The 27,777-nt window shown below is 32.9% G+C and overlaps 3 protein-coding genes and 3 long non-coding RNA genes across 6 annotated transcripts; 1 reads left to right on the forward strand and 5 right to left on the reverse strand.

Annotated features, from left to right (window-relative positions):
* The first annotated feature begins 271 nt into the window (after positions 1–271).
* Positions 272–3,034, forward strand: LOC133818712 (uncharacterized). The gene is made up of 2 exons (XR_009886067.1): positions 272–691; positions 2,749–3,034. It is a non-coding gene; the product is annotated as an uncharacterized LOC133818712 (long non-coding RNA).
* A 2,143-nt stretch (positions 3,035–5,177) lies between these two features.
* On the reverse strand, positions 5,178–17,247 carry LOC133818713 (probable glutathione peroxidase 2). The gene is made up of 7 exons (XM_062251744.1): positions 17,012–17,247; positions 16,610–16,686; positions 6,778–6,839; positions 6,550–6,668; positions 6,061–6,228; positions 5,923–5,969; positions 5,178–5,457 (listed from the first exon to the last, which is right to left on the reverse strand). The coding sequence occupies exons 1-6, from the start codon at positions 17,156–17,158 to the stop codon at positions 5,931–5,933; spliced, it is 612 nt and encodes a 203-aa protein (XP_062107728.1). The 5' UTR covers positions 17,159–17,247; the 3' UTR covers positions 5,178–5,457; positions 5,923–5,930.
* On the reverse strand, positions 12,865–16,603 carry LOC133818714 (uncharacterized). The gene is made up of 2 exons (XR_009886068.1): positions 14,019–16,603; positions 12,865–13,907 (listed from the first exon to the last, which is right to left on the reverse strand). It is a non-coding gene; the product is annotated as an uncharacterized LOC133818714 (long non-coding RNA).
* A 4,976-nt stretch (positions 17,248–22,223) lies between the features above and the next one.
* Positions 22,224–22,716, reverse strand: LOC133816413 (uncharacterized). Its single transcript, XR_009885221.1, has 3 exons — positions 22,650–22,716; positions 22,453–22,554; positions 22,224–22,356 (listed from the first exon to the last, which is right to left on the reverse strand). It is a non-coding gene; the product is annotated as an uncharacterized LOC133816413 (long non-coding RNA).
* Positions 22,717–22,747: 31 nt separating this feature from the next.
* Positions 22,748–23,459, reverse strand: LOC133816414 (uncharacterized). Its single transcript, XM_062248926.1, has 2 exons — positions 23,226–23,459; positions 22,748–23,147 (listed from the first exon to the last, which is right to left on the reverse strand). The coding sequence occupies exons 1-2, from the start codon at positions 23,408–23,410 to the stop codon at positions 22,979–22,981; spliced, it is 354 nt and encodes a 117-aa protein (XP_062104910.1). The 5' UTR covers positions 23,411–23,459; the 3' UTR covers positions 22,748–22,978.
* Positions 23,460–23,505: 46 nt separating this feature from the next.
* On the reverse strand, positions 23,506–24,622 carry LOC133814929 (ENHANCER OF AG-4 protein 2-like). The gene is made up of 4 exons (XM_062247831.1): positions 24,611–24,622; positions 23,968–24,528; positions 23,619–23,879; positions 23,506–23,547 (listed from the first exon to the last, which is right to left on the reverse strand). The coding sequence occupies exons 1-4, from the start codon at positions 24,620–24,622 to the stop codon at positions 23,506–23,508; spliced, it is 876 nt and encodes a 291-aa protein (XP_062103815.1).
* Positions 24,623–27,777: the final 3,155 nt, after the last annotated feature.

Genomic DNA, 27,777 nt, shown 5'->3' on the forward strand with positions numbered 1-27,777 from the left:
GTTTAAGTTTAAGTTTAATTAAATTTTATTTAAGTTATAAAATGTATGGTTTTATTATTTTTAAATAATTTTCATTTAAAAATTTTCAAAAATATCATATTTTAATTTTTTATCTATTTATTTAATGTTATTTAAGTTTAAGTCATATTTACATTCTATTGTTAAATATAATAGTATTATGTTAAAGTCAACGGACAAAAAATAATAAAAAATTGTTAAAATAAAAAATTTGTGTTATCTCCACACTTTTTATATAAATCAGATATTCAAAGTGGTTCTCAACCTCTTTAGTGTCTCTGCAGTGTTTGAGCCTTTTACTGAATGAGTGATTAAAGCTGTTATTTTCTCCAAGAGGGAAGCCAAAGCCTTAGGCTGCGACATGGTCTTTACTCAGCATCTTTTGCTGGGTTTGATCGCTGAGGACGATGGAAATGGCTTTCTTGGATCAGGCATGACCATGGACCAAGCCCGTAATACCGTTCGCACTATCTGGCGTCACCAAATTCCTCTGCAATCAGATCCCAGTTTCAGTTCTTCTGTTCAAATCCCCTTTTCCATTAGCACCAAACGCGTTCTTGAGGCTGTCGTTGACTATTCCAGAGCGAGGGGTCACAATTTCATTGCCCCCTGAGCACATCGCCATCGCCCTGTTTACTTCCGATGATGGCAGCGCTGCTCGGGTCCTCCAGAGGTAATTTATGCATCTATTTCCATTGCATAGAATTTAAAGTTTGGTTGACTCTTCAATTTAGTTTTTTGAATATTCACTCTGCGAGAATTCTTGGTTAAAAATGGAACGGTGTGGCCCTGTGGCTCACGAATATGGTGGAACATATCTGTTGTTGTTTTCATTTTTAGGATTATATTCTTAGACCGAGTTTCGATTCATCTTCAACCAAGGTAATTAGTTATTCTCTACGTGTTTGTTGTTATGTATCTATGAATGTAATACTTGTTTTTCTTTTCATATTTTGTTTGTTTTTGAAGTTGTTAATTTGACTTGTTGTTCCTTCATGGTTTGAGTACAAAATTTGATTCTTTGTTTTATTCAATCGAAATTTATGTATGATTACAGTAAATTGATTTAAATTTAGTCCAATACAATTTTTAGGCAATTTGTCATTATGTGTTAAGAATTTTGACTCTCTTTCTTTCTCCATTATGTGTTAAGTTTTTTATGAATTATATAAATGTTATCTTTTTATTTCCCTAATTGGATAGGCTCCTTTTTTAATAATTTTTATATTTTAAATTATTAATTGATTTCCTTTTGGAGGAATTTATTATAGTTATTAATAAAATATCTGTATTTTTTTGGGTTTGTAACCTCCAATTAGTTTAACAGTTTAATTGAGATTATTATGCTATGTATTTATTTATAATTTAATTTGATTTTTTAACTGAATTTAAAAAAACGTTTTAATTTGATATTAAAATTACAAGTTTTATTTATTTATTACTAACTAACATATTATCTTTTAATTTCAACAAGAGAGTCTTATAGCCAAGTGCAATATACAAGTTCGACTATATTAGATCCGTTGTCTTATTTTCTTGGGTGTGTTGTTGATGTTAGATTTCTTGGTAGACTAGATTTATGGTGATTTCTTATTGGTATTCAAACTGTGAGAGATCACAGATGTGTGAAATTCTAATTCTGTAAATTGGTAAGGTTTGGTGTCGATTTATCATTTGATTATATATATTATTTTGTTTTCTTGCTACTTGAGTTCAATGTAATCAATTTTGACTTATCATATCTTTCATAGAAATGATTGTAATCAATTTTGACATAATTGTTTATAATTTTTTTCTAATAGTAAATGACATTTATTTTATAACATTTATTACTTTTTAATATTAATTCGTTTTTTCTACTGAGGAATTTTAATTCAATAGTTGAAATTTTCCATTTATTACAATTAATATGGTTAATTAATTGAGAGATTTTTTCAATTTTAGTTGAAAATGTATAATATGGAAATTAAATGAATTTTATAATTAAAATTTTAATTGCTCCTTTATATTAATTAAATGGTAAAATATAATTAAAATTATTTTAACCTATTAATATTTTATTACAATATTTTGTTTTTATATTTGGAAGTTAAATTGTATTTTATAATTAACCTAATATTGTTTTATCATTTTTATTTTTAAGAGTGATTATTCTATAATTATGTTTTCTGTAGCTTCTTTATTTCAATTATACAGGGACAATGCACAAGAATCATAGTTTTTCTCTTGGATATTGTTAAAGCTAAAATGTGTGTATCTCCTTAAGTCCTAAATTGAGTATATGCTATCTCTCACATATCTTGTGCCTCTTAGGCTTGTTTTTTTTGTATGTTTGTAGGCTTTCTTGTGCCTGTTTGTAGGCTTGTTTTTTGTGCCTTTTTGTAAGCTTGTGTTTTTGTGCCTGTTTGTAGGCTTGTTGTGCCTTGATTGTAGGTTTGATGAATTGGTAGTCAACACACAAGATTGACTATTATAAAACTGTAATCATGTTGCTAATAGCTTCCTTCAATTCACTTTGGGCCAAAAGGAATTTTAGCTATCTTAATTGATTATTTTTAATTATTGGATGTGGATGTTTTGTTACTTTATTACTCTCTCTAATTTTATTTCTAAAATTTGAATCGAGGGAAAACCAAAGGAAGAAACTTTGGCTTGATTTCCTATATTTTAATAGATTTTCTTTTATTTTACTTTTAAGAAGTTATTTATATTTGTTGGTTTATGTTGCAGGTTTACTTATCAACTTTTCTATGCTCAAGATTTGATATTCTTCTTGCGGCATTTTCTTTTATTTTTCTTCAATTGATTTTGGTTTAAAACAATAGTTCAACCTAATAAATTATATTGGTATTAGTTATTTTGATATGAAAATTCTTTTGTCTAATTTCCAAGAGTATATTTGCATGCTCTTTGGCTAGACAATGAGTTTTGTTGGCTAAAGAAAATCCCTCCCCCAAGTTGTACTCCCTATATTATGCATTCTGAATAAAATAAATTTATTCCCCACAACAAAAAATTAGATATTCAAAGTAATCTATTTATTCATAAATAATAAAAACACACCAACTTGTTTCTAGTTGTATTTATATATGTATACTCCAAACTTGTCTTAAAATAAGAAAATAAAGAAAAAAAATTCCTAAATCAAAAAATTGTAACTAGTGCAACATGTTAATTTGTAACTGCTTATCACCCTATAAAACTATAACCAATTATTGTCATATTTGTAACTAGTTACCTACTTTAAAAATTGTAAAATATTAATCAAGTGAAGATAAAAATATTTTTGTTACTTTCTTTATTTCTCTTCCAAAAATTCTCATTTGCTTTATCTTTTTAACTGTTTGAAATTTTTTGGTAAAAAAATAAACATTTCCTTCATCATGACAAATCTTAGCTAAATAGCTTCCAAATTTTAAACAAGTTTGAAACAATGGTTTCTTTTAAAGATACATGTATAATCTTACATTTAACAAGAGTAAAATAGAATACTTTTCCTTTTTACATGCCTCCATATTTTGTTCCCTTGAGTAAAAGAGTTATCTGGACTATCTTTTGCTTTACTATATGTGGATATGGATAATGCTTAAAGTTTTTAAAATTTAATGAAACTAAATTATATTATTATTTTAAATTGTGAGTGGTCTCATTTGTTTATAGACATAATTAAAAAATATATGAAAAATTATGTAGATATATATATTTAAATATATATATAGGGAGCGATTACAATGCATTCACTTTTTTTACAATAGCAGTGCGGCCACTTTATGTTTTCTACACCTTGATAAAAAAAATTTCCAATTTTTTTATATGACAGTGTATATTGTAATAATTTAAGACACCTTGCAAATTTTCAAAAAAATTCGAATAATTTACAGTGTTGAAAATAAAGTTCAAACAATTGACTTTTATAAGGGTATAAAAAAAATAAACACGTGTGCAACAAGCCCTATTTTCGGTACCATTATTTATTTGGAATTTCTTAAAAATTTGTAGGATATTCTAGGTAGCTACAATGTACAACATCATATAAATTTTTTTGGGATTATATCTATCTAGGTGCCGAAAATAGAAAAAGGATGCACCTGTATTGTCAAAAAAATAAATGCGTTGTCATCGCTTCATATATATATATATACTATATACATATGGGTATATGCATAAAGGAAAAAAAATCATATAGTATATAGTAGAATTTACTTATACATTTAAATTAATCATCATTTTTTAATTATTCAAGTTTAATATTATATTGTTTTTAAATTCATTCTCATACGTAGATTTTTCTAAAACTTGATTACGAAAACGTCATATAAAGTATGGATTTTTAAAAATAATTCAAGTAAAAGTTAGACATACGAGAATGTCATATTTTTATATATTACCTATTAAAATCTCATATTTTTAAAAAGATCCTTTATTTTTCTAAAAGCTATATTTACAAAATACTGTAGCCTACTTTAAAACCTTTTATTTCTCTCATGTTGCACTTAAACATTTTTTTTATTTGAAAAATCATATTTGAAATAAATTTTAAAATATAATACTTTAATATTGTAAAGAAAAATAAATAAAGATGTAAAACAAAAGGTAGGATTTTGGTGATATATACTTTATAATTGTATTTATGGTACTTAAATATCTAAGTAAAATTTTTGGCGACATAACGCCTTACAGTTAATGTTTTGGTGCAGTTGTCACTCTCTGACTGTCAACTATGTTTTAAGGATACATGGACGCACTAGATTGGATAAAATTTTAAAGTGAAATTTGTAGCATAACTATTTATGTAGTTATATTTATTGCACTTATATGACTAACTAATTTTTTTATCGGCATATGTAACTCCTTTTACATATTAATTTATTTTATTTTAAATTGAAATAAATTAAATTTAAAATATAATAAATAAAATTATTTCAAAATAAATTAAGTTTAAATATTTTAAAAATTGAAATAATTTTTTATTTAAATTAAAAAAAGTCAAATTTAAATAAAATCAATAAATTTATTTCAAAATAAATTAAGTTTTTAAAATTAAGCATTTAAATACAAAAAATATAATTACATAAGAAATTATGCCGCAATATTCATTTTAACTTTTTATCCAATCTGATGTAGCCACATGTCCCTAGAACACATTAATGGCGGGCGAGTGACGATAGGGAGGTATACTCCCAAATTTTTTATTTATTTAAGTGTAACAAATACAACTACCTGAAGAGTTAAACTGCAAATTTTTTCAGAAAAGAATAAACTTGGGACATGATTTGAGTCCTAAATAAATGTATAGATAAAGAGGGCTAGGCCTACATAAGGTTTATTAACGAATAGTCGAAACGCACCAAGAACACCAGTCTGTAAAAGAAGAAATAGTATTTAAACATCTGCACAGGTCATATTTCAACCATATTTAATAGCAAATGCAACTCTCTCCTGCAAATCCAAAATGAAGAGTGTTAGACCATATAAAACATCTTTTCCATCATTCTTATCCTTGATAATGCATATAAAACAAAACTAAGACATTGTATAAGACAATATTTTCCAATGAACAGGATCTAAATTGATGGAGAGAGAGAATCTGTATTAAAAAACTTGCAAAATATGCTGAGTGGAAGGAACCTTTCTACATGAATATATACTTGACATCCACAGAACTTATTACACTATTTATTCTAATCTGAACCATTTTTAATTGGGAAAACCAGAGAGGCCCAAGGACGATAAAAATAACACTACTTTTCACTTGAGACTTATTTTGTACAAATTGTATATAAACCAAAGAAATCTTCGATTATGAATATATTTGTGTGGGGGGGTGTGTTTTCCTTAACATAAACCAAAGACATTTTAATTATTTATGCTTAAAATGCATATCCATGATGAATATAATCTAACCTTGGTTCTCAGGAAGTGGAAGACTCCAATAGATTCTGAACGTCTTTCTGCATATAGAAAGAAAAAGAGAGTTGGGCGACGTAATATAATGGGCTTCCTCAGAATCAAAGATGAGTAAATGAGATAATTTTCTCTGACCTCAATTTTGAGAGGAGCTGTGGTAGGAGCATATCTCTCCACAACCTTTCCTTCTTTATTTACCAAAAACTTTGTGAAGTTCCACTTAATTCCATCTCCAAAGATGCCCCCTTTCTGTGCTTTCAGGAATTTGTAAAGGGGAGCTGCTTCTTTCCCATTCACCTCAACCTAATATAACCAAATGAAACGTTTTAAACAATGAATGAGTGAATGCCCACATATTTTGCTATGAACATTAAATCTTTGCTTTTATGTAAATAGCGGCGAACAGAATATCAAGATTCTATGAAAAAATAATTGCTGAATCAGTTCAGTACTAAGCTACAAGTTATTTCTTGCGATGATTATTAGTATATGTCATTCAGAGATAAAGCAGCATAACAACTGACAAGTGCTCCCCACGGAAGGAGTTTATAAAGTTTAAAATTGGAATTAACAAAACCTTTGAGAAGCTTTGCTTCTGCTTTTCTTTCCATTTATCAGGATTACCTTATCAAAAATTGGGAATTCAGCTTTGAACCTGGTGCATACAACGTCCTGGATCTCCTCATTGTTTCCGGGTTCTTGTCCAGCAAATTGGTTGCAAGGAAATGCCAGGATCTCAAAACCTACCAGGAACAATACATTCGATGACATACAAACTTGCCCGTCTCAGTGCTCGCCCAAAACCTGTTAATATAGAAACTTATAGAAATTGCATGAGAATGAGTTTTGTACCTTTGTCTTTGTACTTTTCATAAAGAACATTCAACTCCTTGTAGTTTGACTGTGTTAAACCACTGCAAAATAATGAAAACAAAATAAAGATAACAAAACTATAAAGAAAGAGAGTTTTTTTTTTTTAAAAAAAAAAAAATCAAGTTGAACACATAAGTACCATAGAGAAAGAGAGTTGTTGCTGTTAGAAAACCATTTTTTTATTTTTTTGAAAGAAATGTTAGAAAACTATTAATGGAAGAGTTTGTCCATAATTGTAGTGATTTGTGTCCAAGTTTTGAGTTATTGACATTTCTCTATAGAGGTTCTATTATGAGAACTTGTAACTACCAGTCGATTATCTATAAGCAAACAGTATGTGATTACTCTGCTCTAACATTGCTTAGGTAGATTACCATGAGAAATTGTTGGAACTTTTTGTTAAAAGTTAAAATGAATGGTTAAAAAAAATTGAAAAAGTATAATTGTTTGTGATATGGGAAAAGTCCCACATGGATTTGAAACTTTCTTCTATGTATATAAGATGCAAGTGCCATCCATTGGGTGTGCCCCAAGGGGTACCCAGTTTTGTGCGAATGGATAAGGACTCACACACTTGATCACCACATGCGCGCCGCCACCGTCCATCCGAGGGACGGGTAGTGTGATGTCATACTTTATTTTTTGTTGAAAAATTATTTAATAATAAAATAAATATTTTTTACTTATTAATTAATTTTTAAAACGATTTTTTAAGAAGCAGTAAACGTTACATAAGTCTAATTAGAAAAAACGAGAAGACGCATCTTTTTTCTGAGAAAAAAATATTCTCTTCTGAATTTCTCTGAGCTTGAGGGTGTACAAGAGCGAAGCCTTTCGGTGCAGAGAGGAATCGTATACAAAAGTTGTTTTATCCTGGGGACGGCGTGGTTGATAGACTGCCGTGCACACTTTGGGCAGAGCTGCGAAACCTCTTAAAGAAAGCGACATAGTCCGCGACTCAGCCAGAAAATCGATCGGTAATTCATTCCAACTTTTATTTCAATTCAGATTTATCAATTTTAAGACATTTTTGTTCTACTATGGCTACTACCGATGATTTTTTTGGTTCTGCCTCTACTGATATTAACAAGCCATTTCGTTTTGAGGGTTTGCATTTTAAGCATTAGAAACAAAAGATGCTCTTTTATCTGACCATGAAGAAGGTTGTGTTTGTCCTCACTGCTCTAAAGTCGGTCGTCTCTGAACCTTCGACCGACAACAACAAAGAGACTGAACGCGAGAAGCAACAAAAGGAATTGGAGTCCTGGGTTGAAAACAATTTCCTCTATAAGAATTTTATTCTTAACGGTTTATCTGAAGATCTTTATGACTATTATAATTCAGACAAGTCAACAAAGGAAATTTGGGAAGCGCTGCAAAAGAAATATGATACAGAAGAGGCAGGGACTAAAACAGTCGCTACTTGAAGTATCAAATGGTGGACGATAAATCTATGGAGGCCCAATCTCACGAAATTCAGAAAATCGCGCATGAAATTATCTCAGAAGGTATGACCCTTGATGAACAATTTCAAGTTGTTGTTTTAATTGACAAATTACCTCCTTCCTGGAAGGATTTTAAAAATGATCTCAGGCATAAGACTAAGGCATTTTCTTTAGAGAGTTTGATCACCCGCTTTCATATTGAGGAGGAAGCAAGGAAACAAGACCAGAAAGAAGAGGTGTTTGTTGTCTCTAACAGCAACCCCAAGAAGTCCACACCTGCGGTTCTGAAGCCTAATGGCGAAAATTTTAAGAATCAGAACTGCAATTCGAATTCAAATTCCAACCACAACAACCAGAATACTCCTCGAAACAACAATCAAAGTCGAAACCATAACAAGAACCAACTTGGAAGGCAGCAACCTCCACCTAAACACAATAACTCTAGACAATTCCTTTGTTACAACTGTAGCAAGCCAGGTCATATGGCACGCAAATGTAGGAACAAGCCAAGCACTGCTCCGCAGGCTAACTTGACTGAAGAAACTTTTATAGCTATGATTTCTGAGATCAACCTTATTGGTGGATCAGATGGGTGGTGGGTAGACACTGGCGCTTCACGCTATGTCTACTATGATCGATGTTTAAAACATACACTACTGCTGATGATAAGAAAGTGTTATTGGGAGATTCCCACACCACTATTGTTGCTGGGATTGGGAATGTGGAGCTCAAGTTTACCTCAGGAAAGACTTTATTACTGAAAGATGTAATGCATACTCTTGAGATGAGAAAGAATCTGGATTCTGGTTTTCTGCTTAATAAGGCTGGGTTTACTCAAACTATTGGGGCTGATTTGTTCACCATCACTAAGAATGGTATTTTTGTTAGGAAGGGTTATGCTACTAATGGCATGTTTAAGTTAAATGTTGAACTCAATAAAGTTTCTCTTTCTGCTTATATGTTGTGTGATTTTAATGTTTAGCATGCTAGACTTTGTCATGTTAATAAGCGCATTATTAAGAACACGAGTAACATTGGTTTAATTCCTAAAGTGTCAGATAACGATTTTGAAAAATGTGTTTTTTGTAGTCAAGCAAAAATAACTAAGACACCACATAAATCAGTTACTAGAGAATCTGAGCCTTTAGATTTAATTCATTCAGATATTTGTGAACTTGATGGAATGTTAACTAGGAATGGTAAACGTTATTTCATCACTTTTATTGATGATTATTCTGACTTTACTTATGTGTACTTAATGAAAAATAAAAGTGATGCGCTTGACATGTTCAAATTATTTGACTGAAATTGAGAATCAATTCAATAAGAAAATTAAAAGGTTTCGTAGTGATAGAGGAACTGAATATGATTCAAGCATGTTTATTGAGTTTTATAATTCACATGGCATTGTACACGAAACCACTGTACCATATTCACCTGAAATGAACAGTAAAGCTAAAAGGAAGAATCGAACTTTTACTGAATCTATTGTGGCTATTTATTGAATTCTGGTGCTGCATCTCATTGGTGGAGAGAAATTCTTTTGACTGTTTGTTATGTGTTGAATAGAGTTTCTAAGTCTAAGAACAAAGTTTCACCATATGAGATCTTGAAAAATAGGCAACCTAACATGTCTTATTTTAGAACGTGGGGTTGTTTGGCTTATGTTCGTATTCCTGATCCTAAGAATTAAGCTAGCAAGTAGAGCCTATGAATGTGTATTTATCGAATATGCAATTTGTACGCCCTGGTTTTCACACGGGCTGATTAACAGGTCGAGCATCGGACTAATCAAGGTTAGTCCGTGAATTTCCCCAGGTCGGAGATCCTGTTTTTAAGGTCGTACCCCCTTAGCTCGAGGTATACTCAAGGACTCACCCAGGACTGCCCAAGACTGGGGGAAGGAGTCTGAAGGCCGAAGGTCGGGTCAGGGAAGAAGCTCGTGGTACGAGCTTCTCATGGATCTCTGACCCTCTGTAAAGTCAACACACGCAAGATAAACGTGCCTATATCTGACATCACGTGTCTGATATCTCCCTGACTTCTCGGACACGCCGCAGGAACGTGCGTATTCAGACACCCACGGCTGGGTTGGGCCATGCGGCCCATTATCTCCTTATCTATCGATTTGACCATACTTATGTGTCAGGTTTAGGAATTAATCATGAATGTCACAGAGTTGATATGACAAATAAGAAGGTCACGGGATGACCTCCTTACCAACTTCCAGGTGCCTTCTCCTATAAATATGGAGACCCTGGGAGTTGATAAGGGTTGGAAAAACAATAGTCTCAAAAGAGATATACACTTTGTAACCAAATACCCAGAATATATCAATAATATTGACTAGTGGAGTAGAAGGATTTTAACCTTCGAACTACTTAAAAAACGTGTCTTGAGTCACCTAGTTCATCCTCTAAGATTCCATATCTGTGACGGTTCTATTTTCTGCACTAATCCTTTTCTCTCTTTCTCTTAATTACCTGTTGGCGAAGAACCGCGTCAACACAATTAATAATAAAACATATAGGTTCTATGATTTAAATGCGCATGTTATTGTAGAATCAAATGATGCTGATTTTTAAGAAAATAGATTCCCTTTTAAATTGAGAAATAGTGGGGGCGCATCTACTAGCAACATTCCTACGATTAGGAGTAATGAGCATATTGAGGATAGAGAATCAGAACCTAGGAGAAGTAAGAGAGCTAGAGTTGCTAAAGACTATGGTTCTGATTTCCGTGTCTATACATTAGAGGAGGATCTTGCTAACCTCCAAGAAGCTTTGTCTTCTTTAGATGCTGATCTCTGGCAAGAAGCCATAAATGATGAAATGGACTATCTTGAGTCTAACAATACATGGCACTTAGTTGATTTACCTCCTGGTTGTAAGCCTATAGGTTGTAAGTGGATTTTGAAAAAGAAATTGAAACCCGATGGTACTGTTGACAAGTACAAGGCTCGCTTGGTAGCCAAGGGTTTTAGGCAGAGAGAAAATATGATTTCTTCGACACTTTTCACCTGTTACAAGAATAACATCCATTAGAGTTTTGATTTCCCTAGCTGCCATTCACAATTTAGTTGTTCACCAAATGGATGTTAAGACTGCTTTTTTGAATGGTGAATTAGAAGAGGAGATCTATATGGATCAACCTGAAGGGTTTGTGATCCATGGCCAGGAACATAAGGTTTGTAAACTGGATAAGTCTCTATATGGTCTTAAGCAGGCACCTAAGCAATGGCATGAGAAATTTGACAATTTAGTTAAAGTGAATGAAAGTGACATGCATTTATTATAAATCCGAGAATGACATTTGCACTATTGTATGTCTATATGTGGATGACTTGCTCATTTTTTGTTCGAATATCCATGCTGTGAATGAGGTGAAATATTTATTATGTGCTAACTTTGATATAAAAGACCTTGAAGAAGCGAATGTAATCCTTGGTATTAAAATTACTAAGTCTGAAAAGGGAATTTCTTTGGATTAATCTCACTACATTGAGAAGATTCTAAAGAAATACAATTACTTTGACTGTAAACCTGCTTGCACACCATATGATCCAAGTGTTAAGTTATTTAAGAACACTGCTAATGGTGTGAGACAGTCTGACTATGCGAGCATCATTGACAGTCTTCGATATGCCACTGATTGTACTAGACCTGACATTGCATATGTTGTGGGATTACTGTGCAGGTTTACTAGTAGACCTAGTATAGAGCATTAGCATGCTATTGAAAAGTTCATGAGATACCTTAAGAGAACCATGAACCTTGGATTACATTATCAGAAGTTTCCAGCTGTTCTTGAAGGTTATAGTGATGCAGACTGGAACACTTTGTCGGATGACTCTAAAGCAACAAGTGGCTATATCTTTAGTATAGCTGGTGGAGCTGTTTCTTGGATATCTAAGAAACAGACTATTTTGGCACAACCCACCATGGAGTCTGAAATGATAGCACTAGCTACAGCTAGTGAAGAAGCAGGTTGGCTGAGAAGCCTGCTAGTTGAGATCCCTTTATGGGAAAAACCGATACCAGCTGTGTTGATCCACTGCGATAGTACCGCGACTATTGTAAAAATTCAGAACCGTTATTACAACGGTAAGAGACGACAGACGTCGTAAGCATAGTACTGTTAGAGAGTTTCTCTCAACCGGAGCTATTAGAGTGGACTATGTATGCATTGATGATAACTTAGCAGATCCTTTGACGAAAGGATTAGCTAGAGAGAGTCCATAAAACATCGAAAGGAATGAGACTATTGCCCTTAGAATGATGAATCACTCATGATGGTAACCTAACCTAAAGACTGGATGTCACGACCCGAGCCCTAGGCCGTGGCAGATTTGTAATATCCATAACTTGGGTGGTCAAAGGTCAAACTTTGACCCTCGTTGAAAAATAGTCTTTATAAAAGATCATTTACTTTATATTAAATCGTACTATAATTATAAGTTAAAATAATGAAATAACTCCTATAATTAGATAGAAAAATATTAGTAATAAAAGTATGATCATTTATCATTATACATAAAATAATAATATTCCCACAGTTATGTAATCACCAAATAGTTAAATTTAATAAGTCATAAACACTCAAAATAATAATATTCCCACAGTTATGTAATCACCAAATAGTTAAATTTAATAAGTCATAAACACTCAAAATAATACTTAGCATCCACCATTCCTCATCCCTAACTATTTCATAGCTCATTCAGATATACCGATCATTAGATTCGAAGTCGAATACATATATAATGCTCAAAAGATAAGACAATGACCCGAAATAGAAATAGGCTAAACACATTGGCTCCATCGATAATTCATCATTTCCACGTTCGCGTCACTAGGCTCCTAGAATGGGAGAGATAGGGGTGAGCTTATAAAGCCCAGTAGGAAAACAACTAATATCATGGACCCAAAAGTTTAATAAAACCCCTGCATAGTTAGCTTTGAAAGCAAAACATATATCATCATGTATAAACCAAAATAGAGAAAGCACAAATAATCATAAGAGCATAGCTACAAGTGCACATCACACCGTCCACTAGATCCCTAGTTCCCGTTACCCACCATAGAAAATCCGACATCCTAAATCGGGTAGCCGGACCTGATAACCACCACAAGGGGGAGGCTCAGAACACTTCCTGTATACAGATGCTAGGTCTTTACACCTACAGGTGAGTAGACACCTGATCTACCTGTGATGACACAGAGACTAGGTCGTGAAACAACAACGTGCACCAATCATGATCACTATGGCTCTCACCAGTATAACCAAATGCAGGTAAACATGAAAAGAAAGAAACATATTCTCTTTATATTTTAGAAAATTGGGCAGCATAACAACTACATTTGAATAAACCCAAAAATCATAACCTGCATAAATAAGTGAACAAAATATATATTTGGCACTCGGTGCCCTCAGAACAGATCAGAGAACATGTAGGTTAAGTTTTCAATTTTTCAAACATTTTATAAATATCAAAATTGGAATATGTTGAATGCAATTTAATACGAGTAAAATAAGTCCAATAGTCTAGTTGAGTCCCTACCTCTTTAGATACCTCCTTTGAATTTAATCCAAGCCCAAAGCAACGCTCCTAAGCTTATCGATGATCTTAGAATGATTTAGTCCGATTTTAATATCACGTTTTTCCTACGTGCACCAAATGAGCAAACGACTATCATCATAGCATTCCTTATTCAAAATCATGCCCAATGACATATAATATGACCATATTTAAAATTTCAAGTTTCGGAACCTCACCCAAGCGGTGCACAATAGCGGTTGGTGGCGGTACCGGAAAGGTTAACGAATATATGCATGGCATATATCAAAACGATCATCCCGATGAGTACATCACGAAAGTACAGCTCCTTCGCCCAAATGACCTCCGGTGTCGCCGGAAAATGCTTCCAAAGGGGCGAAGATACCCAAAATCTCGCCGGAGAAAAATGGTGAGTTGACCAGAATGACTTAGTGTGCGACGATCCTCTCACGACGCTGATTCCAACGGTACCACCCACTCGCCGAACGGTGGTCGGAGTTCGCCGGAAAGTCACCTCAAAGTTTTGACGGCGAAACTTCGGAGTGGCTGTATAGGCGCGTCCTTGCTCCGATGGCCACCAAACTTTGGGGTTTCCATCATCGCCGGTCAGGGAAGCTGCAGCTCCAGCGCGTGTCGGAAATGGCGCTCCGGCGGTGGTCCAACTGGTTGTGGCCGTGACTGGTTTGGAGAGAAAACAAAGGAAAGAAAATAAAAGAAAAAGGGAGAAGAAGAAGGGGTTTCGAGAAGAGAGAAGGGAAAAGAAGAAGAAAAGAAAAGAAGAAAAAAAATGAGTACTGACTCATTTACTCAGGTGGGTCCCACCCACAAAAAAAAATAATTTAAATAATACTTTTTTTTTTTTTCTTTTTCTGAGTCTCTACACTGGAGATCCCAAGAACTAAGTTCAATGGGTAACAACAAGTTGTGAAGTGATATGAGTTGGATCATGCTATTTCCATTAAAGCATATAGAAGCATGAATTCCTGAAGCAATGAGAGGATGAGTTAATAGAAACTCTTAATGAGATCTATACTCTATGTGGAGTGGAGTACTGAGCTACAGGAGTACTCTTGATAGACTCACCTATGTAAATGTGGAAGTGGGGCCGCTTCCTATGGAATTTTGGGCAAAATTTCTAGAGCATTCACTATACTGGGATAGACGTGCATGACCATTAACGCAAGGGCTTTTTGATTACACTCTTGAAAGATTGGTGCGTGGTACGATGTTAGAAATAGAGTTCAAGACTACGTGTCACTCTAGTATAATCTAAATCGTATTCCCTACGCAAATGTTCAAATCAAAAGATACATTTGTTTATGTACAATCTTATAGATTCTGATATTGCTCGAGAAAATAATTTTTAAAAATTCAAGTGGGGGATTGTTGGAACTTTTTGTTAAAAGTTAAAATGAACTGTTAAAAAAAATTGAAAAAGTATAATTGTGTGTGATATGGGAAAAATCTCACATGGATTTGAAACACTCTTCTAAGAGTGTACATAAGATGCAAGTCCCATCCATTGGGGTGTGCCCCAAGAGGTACCTAGTTTTGTGCAAATGGGTGAGAACTCACACACTTGATCACCACACGCGCGCGCGCCGCCGCCGTCCGATCGAGCTGAGCTAGCGGGCGGGTAGTGTGGAGTCATACTTTATTTTTTGTTGAAAAATTATTTAATAATAAAATAATTATTTTTTACTTATTAATTAATTTTTAAAACGATTTTTTAAGAAGCAGTAAACGTGATTTGTTTTAACTACTATGACCACGATATTTTTTCCCACGTTTGAAAAACGTTTTCTTACCGTTTTATACAGATCGACTTCTTTACATAACTCTGATAAGAAAAAACGAGAAGACACATCTTTTTTCTGAGAAAAAAATATTCTCTTTTGAATTTCTCTGAGCTTGAGGGTGTAAAAGAGCAAAGCCTTTCGGTGCAAAGAGAAACCAGATACAGAGGTTGTTTTATCTCGAGAGCGGCGTGGTTGATAGACTGTTGTGCACACTTTGAGCAGAGCCGCGAAACGTCTTAAAGAGAGCGACATAGTCTGCGACTCAGCCAGAAAAACGATCGGTAATTTGTTCCAATTTTTATTTCAATTCGGATTTATTAGAAATCGAATCCAATACCTCACGGGAGCAGACCATGAGCCTAATTTAAACCAGGATCAAGTCTTACCTGATCAAAATTACATGGATTACTCCAAAGAAGTTTAACAAGAACCCCTAAATACTTTTCAGTTATTCTTAAACTGATTCGAACTTGTAAACTTCTAAACCAGCCAGCAAAGAGCATAAGATGAATTTGAAGAATAGGTTATTGCATTTCATCCTGAACTATACAGGATTCAAAAGAAGTATGATGAGGGCCAATATAGCATAACAGAAAACATGGCCTACCAGATTTCTTCTTCAGGCCAACGGTTCTTTCAAATTAACAAAGATCAAAATTATATTGTGTCACTACTAATCTGATTTTCACATAGCCATAGAAGAAGAAGAAAAGTTTGAAAGCTTAGAATTCATCGAGACTGTTAACCTAAAGCACCCTTTGCTAATTTAATCTCAGAGTAAAGATCATTTTTACAAAAGTTTGCCGTAAAATTCTTTCAAATTGCTATATAACATTATCCCTTTATAAATCTGTGTTACTTGTTTATGCATATATTGAACACAAAATCGTAAAGAGGCACAAGTTTTCTTGAATATTCCTCTAATATAGTTTGCAAAAATTGTTCATATAATCATATTATAACATAAGACTTGATAACGATACAAAGCAATGTATTGATGCAAAAGGTACCATTTTGAAGCAACATTGACGATCAGAACGACCTTTCCACTATATTCACTCAGACTCACATCATTTCCACGAATATCCTGAATTAAATCCAATGACATATCAGATTAACTAAAAAAAATTATTAAAAAAAGAAGTGAAAACTAATGAATGGCCTTTCCAACTTGCACGTCGGTCACTGTAGGGACCAAAAGTTTATAGGCACAAAACAACCAAAAAAAAAACACGAGAGGCATTCTGTTCAGAACTTTTCCTAAAGATCTGAACCAATCATAAAACACCCCCAAACAGAAATTGAAGATTTCTTTCTTTTCTGTTTCCCCCCTGATTTTCTGGGTATACAAACAGGGAGTAGCATAGAACAAATAACTAAAAGGAATAAAAATCAGAAGAAAAAGAAAAGACCTTGACAGTGAAGTCGTAAATCGATTTGGGGGTCTGCTCGGTTTCGGCCATGATGGAAAGATGAAATTGATGAGTGTGATGGTAGTAGAACAAAGCAAAAACCACAAATAAAAGAGACACCAAATTTGTGAATTTCCATAAATGCATTGCCGTCTTTGAATGAGATACCTTTTCAATATTAAATTAAAATTAAATGTATTGTTGACAAATTTTCTTGTTTGTTTTCACGGGAGATTTTCAATGTGGAAATTTTCTTATTTATTTATATATTGGTTTGCATTGCATTTAGATTAGAGGGGTACGGGGGTTGGTGTCAAAACATGTTAATGTTTATAGAAATGCTGAACAGGATCATAGTGAGGATCATAGGGTGTACGTGTCCAATCCTATATGATTATTGTATGATTCTTGGTGTAAATTAATATCCCATTTCATGTATTTTAATTAAATTAACTTAAAATTAAAATATATAGGAATCAATATTATAAGTTACATGAAGAGTATTAGAATACATTATAGCAATACTTTAATATTTATACGTCCATTGCAATATAATATAACATTACTATTATTTTTTAGGAAAATTTTATTATTATTTTTAATCATATATAAATTGATACAACAAATTACAATGACATAATAAATACTATCTATAATAATAAATTTTATTTATAAAATATAAGAGTATTTACGACATAAAATATTTATATTTTCGTGTTTATTCACTTATATCTAAATTTCTTTTATACTAAAAATATCTAAAATTACTTTTTAGGTGCAATCAACACTACGAGCCTACTAGATCTATTTATCAGTGTTATAGGTGATAAGGATGACACATGTCATTATATTATTAGTCCTTATCATATATATTTTTTTAAATCTTATTATTTGATTTTAAAATAAAAAAATTAATTAAAAATATATCTTAAATTTTAAAAATTAATTTAAAATAATCAAATAAATAAATTAAAAAACAATGGTTTAATTGTAGTTTTAAATTATTGTTATTGTTGCTAAAAAAATTATTCTTACTTTTTTTTAGATGAAATTTATTGTTAATGTTGGATTGATATCTAAATTTATATAAATCTTCAACAATAATTTAACAAAGTGAAAATTTATCTAAATATCTAAATTAATTACAAAAGTTAAACTTAAACCAAAATTTAACTTTGGATCGATACAGCTTCTTCTTCACTGATACTTCTTTTTTTTTTTCTTCTTCTCATTAACCTAATCAATTCCTACTCAATAAATGTATCAAAAACCAAATCCAAATTCAAACCCAAATTTACACAAAATCAAACAAAAATGCTATCATAGGGGCTTGGATCTTTATGATGAGGCTCATTTTCAGTTCTGGCAAGGCCTTCTCCATCACAGGCTACCTCTATTAGCGAACAAGCCCAACCCTTTGAAGATGTCACAACTCTTCACCTTTAAGAAGTCACCACATTCTCTTTCTTTCTCCCTCCCTATAAAACGCACTAACTTAACTAACTTACAAAAAATATCATTTGTAATACTTATATAAAAAAAATTGCTAATGATAGTCTAAAAGTTCAGTGGGGCCTTATTAAAGTAATGCAATATGGGCCCAAATGTTTAAAAACAAAACAAAATGTCTTTATGCAGTTTTGTAGAAAATAAATACAACCCATTGAATTTAAAAATAAATAAAAGGTAGATTGATAATTATTTTATGGTGTTTTTGGATTGTCCCCATCTATTGGTACCCCGCAACATACATACTTATGACAATGGAAACTCTCAGCTCACATTGTGTGCCACATAAGTAACCTAACACCTACCTGAAAGGGAAAAGTAAGGGGGTGAGCTAAAATCCCAATATGAAAGTATAAACAGATACAATCAACATAAAAATACAACATTTCTACACTATCATCATATCTTTAATGAAATATAACACATAGTCATTCAATTCTAAATACTTTATCTGAAATTAAATACACAAACAAATAAAGTACAATTCTTCGAGGAAACCAGGAAACAACCCAGGGAAAACTGATCCTCATGTTAGGGGTCTATGGAATGTCTGCCCTGTGAGTTACGTCATACCTTAGTAACTCCTATGTTGTGTCACGTACATAACGCTAACAACATTGTTTCTCTTTCATACAATCATTCAACAGATCAGTTATAAAACTTATATTAACTTACCACATAAGGTACTTGTTTTACTTTCAAACATTCAGAACAATATTACATAGAAGTCTAGCTAACTTCCTTACCTAAAGTCCAAGCAAAAAACAAGAGCGAGAAAACTTCACAACAAGCCTAGAATAATATTCAAAAGACTTGTCTTAATATCATGTAAAACACACATGAATGCGTCAAAACATACCACACGTGTGCATGGGTCATACACACGTGTTTTCTATCTCATAACAAGTTACACTACTTTCTAGATTCAAGCATAGCTCATACACAAAATTATGCTTGCATGTCACACATAAAATCATGAAAAACAATGTCAATACACTTACCCAATTAATATATAATTATGTGTAAAAATGAATTTGCATGTAACATGCATACGTGAGACCATTCTTGAAAACTATGCCAAAATTTCAGCAAGCATTATTAACACTCAGTTAATTACCCATTAATTTTCCTAGCATATTTGCTACCATTTTGACATCTTAAAATCATTTGAAATCATGCACCAAACCTTAACCCAAAAATCAAATTCAAAACTCACAAGCTAATCATGGCTTAAATCAACAATAGGCAAAGGTTACCAAACTTTTATTTTAAACATGGCAATACATACATATACACAACCTTGTTTCATATCCATAATTATTTTAAAAATAATATCACCAAAATAATTAACCAACTTCCAATCAACATAAAGTTGGCCTAACCTATAAAACTAAATTCAATACTTAAATAATATGTTTTCATGTATCATTTTTCATCATGAATCAACTCCTAACATGCTTTCTAATCCAACCACAAAATAAGAAATAACACTTTTATAAATTAATAATAAAATGTAAATTATTTTTAATTTCCTTTCTAGAACACCTAATCACATAAAATTATGGCATTCACAATTATTCAAAACTTGCTTAATATTCATAGTTATAAATACAATGTCATCATGGAATAAAATCACCCTTAGATACACATGCTTGCTAATCACATAAACTTAAAATAAAATTAAGCATTTTACCAATTTATTTACTTTTCTCTTTTAAGCATATAGTCACATAAAATCATAGGTTTTCTAATAAGATAGAAAGAACAAAACATGTGAAACTAATCTATTTCATTTTTAGCATACATCATGAAATCATAGCATTAAACACAAATGCCTAACATGCTCTCCTACATGGCAAGGTCATGAAACAAGTACAATGTTGAAATTTCAATACATAAAATCTTAAACATAAAGCCACCCTAGGCTGAAATACATGTAGAACTCAATAACAAAGTTTATCACAAAAATCTCATCATGCTTCTTTATTCGATATATCAAGAGAGAAAATAATAAAAATAAACAACTAGAAATCATCTTATACCATCTTGGCTGAATACCCTAATCACAATAACACAACATCAATTTCGACAAAATTGCTAGATTTAAACCCTAGGATGCTTCTAGTATTCAAGCTTTGTATCTGAATAATCATCATACTTAACATAAAATCAAAGCATCAAAAATCAATTTAAACCAACAACACAATATCAAGACACCAAAATCAAATCATAGCTTTCAAAGGAGATTGAATCTTGGTATTCTTGCTATTCAAAATATCAAACTAACGCATGTATTCATCCTAGTAACATTATTTTACAAACATACTAGAACCCTTGATCAAGCCTATGTCGAAACCACATCACCAAAATCCATAAACAAATCAATGAAAAAATAAATCAAAACTTAGCATACATGATCTAGACTTTGGAAAGGATAGAAGAAGATCAATGCATGCATAACAAGAAACCATATCATGCCTTTTCTATGAAATCAAGAAAAGAAAAGAAAAGAATTATTAACAAAAATTACATTACCTCTTGATGGTGTAGAACTCAAGCTCATTTTTTTTCTTTTTAAACCCCTAGTGGTTGAAACCCTAAGCCCCATAAAGAAAAAGAAACACTTATTTCCTTCTTTATTTTTATCAATTAATTTCCTATATTTTTAGTAAAGAAAAAGGTAGACTTTCCTCTTCTTTTGATCCCACACTAATGTAGAATTTCTCCAAAATGGAAACAAGAATTCCACTCTTGCTCTTGACTCCACACGCCACACTCTCTCTCTCTTCATTTTCTTTTGTTTCCTTTTTACCATGTGAACACAAACCATCTAGAATTGTTCTCTCTTTATTGATAGAAATATCTAAACAAGGAAACACTCTCATTCACATAATTTAGTCAAGGTTCAAGCCTTATCTTCATGCATGCACACTTACATCCCATCACTACTACAAAAACGAGATTTCCCGTCAGTTTTTAATTGTCGCTATTGAGCAACGATGACAGTCGACTAACTGTCGTATTTGCCTATGCCGGCATAGGGTAGCTACGCCGACAGTTATTAGGTGTCGCCGTTGCTGGCTACACCGACAGTTATTAGGTGTCGTCGTTGCTGGCAACGCCGACAGTTATTAGGTGTCGATGTTGCTGGCTACGCCGACAGTTATTAGGTGTTGCCGTTGCTGGCTACGCCGACAGTTAATAGGTGTCATCGTTGCTGGCAACGCCAACAGTTAATAGGTGTCGCCGTTACTGGCTACGCCGATAGTTAATAGGTGTCGCCGTTACTGGCTACGCCGACAGTTAATAGGTGTCACCGTTGCTGGCAACGCCGATAGTTATTATGTGTCGTGATTGGTTGTCTATGGTGACAGTTTTTAACTGTCGCAAAGTTTCCACACCAGAGGATATTGCAAATATGTTGTCAATGCCCCCTAGTTTCAAAATCAACGTAGCAATTGCAGTAAAAGAATGCACATCAAAATTAAATTAAATTAACATTGGTAACATTAACTTTACATTTGATTAGTTCTAACACTTTCTAAATAAAAGAAATACACCGTTCCAAAAAAGTTTGTCATAAAATGAATATTTAGCACAGTATACACCTCAAAAAGCTAAATTAACTACATATAATTTGTTAGATTGATTCTGTATTTGATTAGTTCTAACAATTGCTAATAAAAGAAATAAAAAGTTCAAAAAATGATTAAATCCCCTCACATAGGTACTAAGCAAGCATGCCATCATTTAGCGAGTTGCGGTAGAATATATTTTGCCCACTCTTCTTGAACTTCATTAAGTTCTGCGTCAGTATATGGTAAATCTGAATTGAACTGCAAATAATTTAAATTATAAGTTACATGTCAAATATATATGAAATTAAAATATAACTTTATTAAAGTTAAAAGGTAAACACATTTAATTATTACATTATTCGATAGATATGCTCTGGTTCTTTGTTGTGAAATGAGATCCCTAGCATACTTCATGCAGTAGATACCGCACTCTGTGGTTTTTGGTTGTTGTCGGCACTGTTAACATAGACAAATATAAAAGTATATTACATATACTTGTTAGTATACTTGTAATTTAAATCTTATGTTTTATAAAGTTGAATGTTACTTACTTTTGGACTATAATACTTTAGACTTACAACTATTTTTCCTTTTTCCGTATCATATAGCGTAAAAGCACTATACATAATAAAAGTATTTTAATTAGCAAACAAGTACTATTAAAAAGATAATATACTTTAAGGAATGAAACTTATATAAACTTACAGCCTAACTATATTTTTAATCTCAATGCGTAATTGAAGGTTAATGGGATCCAAGAACGCCACTGAATGTGAGTGAGGTTGAAATAGCAATAACATCCAATGTTCACTAGAAAACAAACAATCAAATATTTAGAAGATGACTATATGAACTTAACATTTCAAAACTCAATATAAACTTACTTGTTATTCCAGGGACAAATAAGGAATTGCTTCTCACCCATTTGAATGAATCGATCTTTAAGTGCTTGGGCACGCTTATTCTCATGACCTACACTAACTTCACCTGGATGCTGAAATGCGTACAAATGATCCAACCCATTGGTATGTAGTATATCATCCAACAACCTAGAAATTAATCATATTTAATTATAAAAGACATGCATATAATTGAAACTTTAAATTATAAAAGACATGAATATATACCTCAAACACAATATCATTGGAGTTTGCCCAATCTTGTCCATGTTGCAAAATTGCGTCACATCATCCTTGAAAAGCGTAGCAATCGTGTTGTATCCAAAAACATGCGATGGGATATTAATCTTCTTGTGGTAGTCATTATCCCATGGTGATACAAACTTCAATAAAGAGGTCAAATTGCTTGACATAGATGTCGAATCATTGTGAGAGATTGACACTACCTCCTGTGGCAATGGCTCTACACACGGAAGCTTTGGGGGCTGTGGATGTTGAGTGGAAGGTATCATTGCCTCAATATCTTCTTGCTTTCTCTTCTGCTTATGACCTAAGGAAAAGTTAAAATAAAATAAATTTCAAAATAAAATAAGTTAGGCGATAAAAACGTATAGACATTACCTGTCCATGCTCACTTTCATCGATAATAAGATGTTTATGCCATGCTACTGGTACCCCAACTGCTTGACCTACCAAAGTGATCCCTACATTCAAATTAGGAAATTGTAGCCTAGCCATCTCATCGTGGGCTACCTCAACGACTACACGAGCAACTTCTTTAGGCATCTTTTTTCCATGGATATCTGAACTATCAGTCTTAAGGATGTATCCCGATGCAACTATGTTGTCTCTCGTTTTGATAGCAAGCTTGCATTTAATATGCTGCGTTAGAAAGAAATAATTAATATAGTACAATAGTGAAATTATTAAGCATTAACATTTTCTAAGTTGATTATGGTAATAAGAATACCTCATGCATAGTTGGTGGAACTTGTGGTTCTGGTGGAGTAATCATTGGTTGAACATGTGGTGGTGGTGGTGGTGCTAGTATTGGTGGAACAAGCACTTGTTGAACATGTGGTGCTAGTGGTGGTGGTGGTGGTGGTGATACATTAGGTGGAACAACCTCTTGTTCAACATATGGTGCTAGTGGTGGTGGTGGTGGTGGTGATACATTAGAGGCTGCTCTTCCCACACAAGAACCAGATGCATGCGATGACTCACCGATATTGCTATGTGTCGATCTAAATTGCTCCATCAATTGATTTAACTTCTCCTCAGTTCGACGGTTCCTCTCATCAGATTGTCGAAGTTGCTCTTCCAGCCTATTAATGCCCATCTTCTGAAGTAGATACTTCGAGCTGACTTTTTCTCTTAGGCTTTGGTGTCTTAAAAAATTGGGTAGGGGTGCACCTTTAGGCATCCCCCTAACATGTCCAGAATGCTCAGGGGTGCCCAAAGCCAAAGTTAGGACATCTTTGGATCCTTCCATCACCAAAGTTCCTTCTGCTACCTTTTGTTTGTAGTCAACCTATATAGAAAATCAAATTAGTTAATAATTAATATGAACTTCCATTTAAAAATGTTAATTATTAAAGTAAAATTATACTCACAATCTTCTCCATAATTGATGCTACATCCTCAGTTGAATCTCATTTTTTATCCTTTCTTATCCTTAACCACATATCAGCTCTATCAAAATCTGTTAGTTCGTGGCCTAATTCTGCTTCAAGTTGTTGCTCTATCTGTTTGTAACCACCCCGTCCTGTGCGGTGATTGTATTTGTTCTATGCCCGCGCACCTTGTTTCTTTTTTCTTAGCTCAGCCCACTGAGGAGATAATCTCTTAGCAACAAATCCTTCCCAATCATCTTGTTTGATCCAGTTACTCCATGCATCTGGTGGATGGGCAAGGAGTTCAGGAGCTTTTTCTTTGTACTTTTCAACTTTATTCTTTATTAGCCAACTCTTCCAATCTCTCCATCGGTCCCCAACTTCACTCAAAACTTTAGCTTTAGATGTGGCCTGTACATCGAATGACTCCTACATAAATAAAAAAATAATAATTAATCAATTAATAAACAACTATATATGTTCACTCATATACAAGTTAATAAAATTTAAAAACTTACATTAATTTCCTTCCAAATTAGCTCTTTAGTTTCATTTGGGACCAACCTCCAGTCATCGATATTCAAAGGAATGTGACAACGTGCCAACACTCCAATATGACTTGCCATCTTCGTTGCCCCCTTTCCAATTGATATCCCCAATTGATTATACTCTACTACTAATTTTCGACCCTCACTTCTAGCCTTTATGACGTCAGCACAAACTATTTTGCCCCTATATATCTTCGAAATTTTAACTTCTTGTGGGATTTCACCCATCTCATCATTGTCATCGCCAAATGGGTCAACATCATCATCAGATAAATGGGGATCCATATTTGTGTACCTACATTTGAAGAATAATAAAAGTTAGCTCACAAAGTATTGCATTGGTTTCCCACCAAAGGTTGATAAAACAAAATGTAAAGTACCTTGTTCTAAAAGTGTTTTCATGTAAAAACCACTTAATTTGTCAAGTAACACTTAATTTCCAAACCATAAACCTTCACCATCCTCACGTAAACCAATGTTTGCATCCTCAATAGTGACATCAGGAAGTGGTGCGTCAAGCACAAAAGTTTCTTGTTCGAGTAAAACTTCGCTGTTGTGAGATTCTTTTAGGTGATAGTCTTTTGGTTGGCTTGTTAACACAACTGACCAACGAGAATCTAAAGGATCAGTGACATAGAAAACTTGCTTGGCTTGGGACGCCATTATAAATCTATCAGATTTGTGCCCTATTCGATTCAAGTCAACCAATGTAAATCCGAAGTTCTCTTGTTTAACCCCGCTATCACTCTTCACCCAATCACATAAAAAAAGAGGAATTCGAACATTTATATAATCTAAATCCCAAATTTCTTTGATAACTCCGTAGAATGTCATATCACATTCTATGAGATTTTTATCTTTAGAACTAGATACTTGAAAATTTTTGGCGACAATACTAACACCATAATTTTGTGTCTTTCTACTATTATCACGATCCATTGTGTTAAATTGAGTACCATTTATATAATAAGATTGATATTTAATCACATTAAATGTAGGGCCTCGTGATATCCATTTTAATGATTCTGACACTGTATTAGGTGTTTTACTTAATTCAATTAGGACCTACAAACAAAAATTAAAAAAAAATCAGATATATAAAATATAAAAATATCATCATAACTTAAAACTAGGCCCACAAAACACAAAACAATAATTTTTTACTTGATTTTCAAACCAAGTGCTAAAATTTCGATAATGTTCATCTTGTAGCCATTTTTTATTCTTCGACTTAGTTGGATAGGAACTTTTGATCCAATTGAAATGCTCCCTTGAAAATAGAGCGATCCAAACTTCATTATTGTTTTCAAAGTTAACTACTTATATCGTTAAATTGATCAAAAGAATTAGAATTAAAAGTATCTTACTCGATGTAAGGTTGAACGTCGTTAATATTTTGTAAGATTAAGCGATGAGCTTCATCTCGATCAACTTGATTTATTTCCGAAACTACACCACCTCTTCCACCTTTACTAATTTCAATCTCAATTCGAGATGGATATGCCCCAACACTTGAAACACCTGACAAGCAATCTGAACAAAACTCCATTGCTTCTTCAACGATATAAGATTCAACAATGCAACCCTCAGGCCTGCTTCTATTTCTAACATAAACTTTTAAAATCTTCATATACCTTTCAAAAGGGTACATCCATCTTAAATACACTGGTCCACACAATCTCACTTCTCTCACCAAATGAACTGTTAGGTGAACCATTGATAACTCTACAAAATAGAGTTATTTTACCACTTTTTATGTGCTAATTGTTGCTTAATTCTTGAGTTTTAATTGATTTATTAAGTTTTCATGTAATTTTGAATTTATTAAGTTTATTTTAATTTTATAAATTTTTGTGTGTTTTTATAGTTATTTTTGTTGTAAAATTTTATTCGAATTATTGTGTTTAGTTAGAAGTAAAAAAATGTTGTATTATTGAACTTAAATGCAAAATATAAATTAAGTTATAATTAATATTTTCAAAGAATTAAATTGATTTATTTTATAGTTGAAAATATTGTATTATGATTGATTTTATATTTATTTTGTAGGGAATTTATGCTCTTGAAAAGTAAAGAAAATAAAGGAAAAAAGTGGCAAATTTGAAAAGAAAAGAGTTACAAGTGCCATTTGTCCAAGTCCACCACATTCAGCACTTGCACCCAAAGCCAAGGCCCACGAAAATTGCCAGCAGCCCAGATTTTGGGCCCAACTCCACATCTTGAAGTCTTCAGCTTTCCACCTTCACGTGCACCATGGTTCCCTCCAGCCTTCATTCCAATCAAACTCCATGCCCATCACGCAGTGCATCAACCAAACCATCTCCTGCGGATCCGCCTGTTGCACCAAAGTCCTGCACCAGCCGAAGTCAACCATGCATGCCACCAACATTTTGAGCCCACAAAAAATGTTTTTGTACCATTTGTCCCCTATGACAAAAATACCACTTTTTACCCCACTTTCTACATATTTTACCAAAAACATCATTATTACACCCTATAATTTACCCCTATTTACCATATTATAATTAATTAAATTAATTTAATCAATTTAATTAATTTAAATTGATTATTTTAATATCTCATTTTGGCTATAAATAGAGAGTTTTGAAGACCATTTAG

Source organism: Humulus lupulus, chromosome 2, assembly GCF_963169125.1.
Source record: "Humulus lupulus chromosome 2, drHumLupu1.1, whole genome shotgun sequence".
NCBI classification, from domain to species: Eukaryota; Viridiplantae; Streptophyta; class Magnoliopsida; order Rosales; family Cannabaceae; genus Humulus; species Humulus lupulus.

Excerpts from the sequence above, each read along its gene's own strand:
- LOC133818713 (XM_062251744.1), bottom strand. The coding sequence starts at position 17,158 with ATGCATTTATGGAAATTCACAAATTTGGTGTCTCTTTTATTTGTGGTT. Across the intron at positions 6,840-16,609 it reads GTCAATGTTGCTTCAAAATG|TGGTTTAACACAGTCAAACT; the intron begins GTACCTTTTGCA and ends ATTATTTTGCAG. Across the intron at positions 6,229-6,549 it reads AATTCCCAATTTTTGATAAG|GTTGAGGTGAATGGGAAAGA; the intron begins GTAATCCTGATA and ends TGGTTATATTAG.
- LOC133816414 (XM_062248926.1), bottom strand. The coding sequence starts at position 23,410 with ATGTCAAGCAATTTGACCTCTTTATTGAAGTTTGTATCACCATGGGAT. Across the intron at positions 23,148-23,225 it reads CCAATGATATTGTGTTTGAG|GTTGTTGGATGATATACTAC; the intron begins GTATATATTCAT and ends ATTAATTTCTAG.
- LOC133814929 (XM_062247831.1), bottom strand. Across the intron at positions 23,880-23,967 it reads TTCCACCAACTATGCATGAG|CATATTAAATGCAAGCTTGC; the intron begins GTATTCTTATTA and ends TTTCTAACGCAG. Across the intron at positions 23,548-23,618 it reads ATGAAAGTGAGCATGGACAG|GTCATAAGCAGAAGAGAAAG; the intron begins GTAATGTCTATA and ends ACTTTTCCTTAG.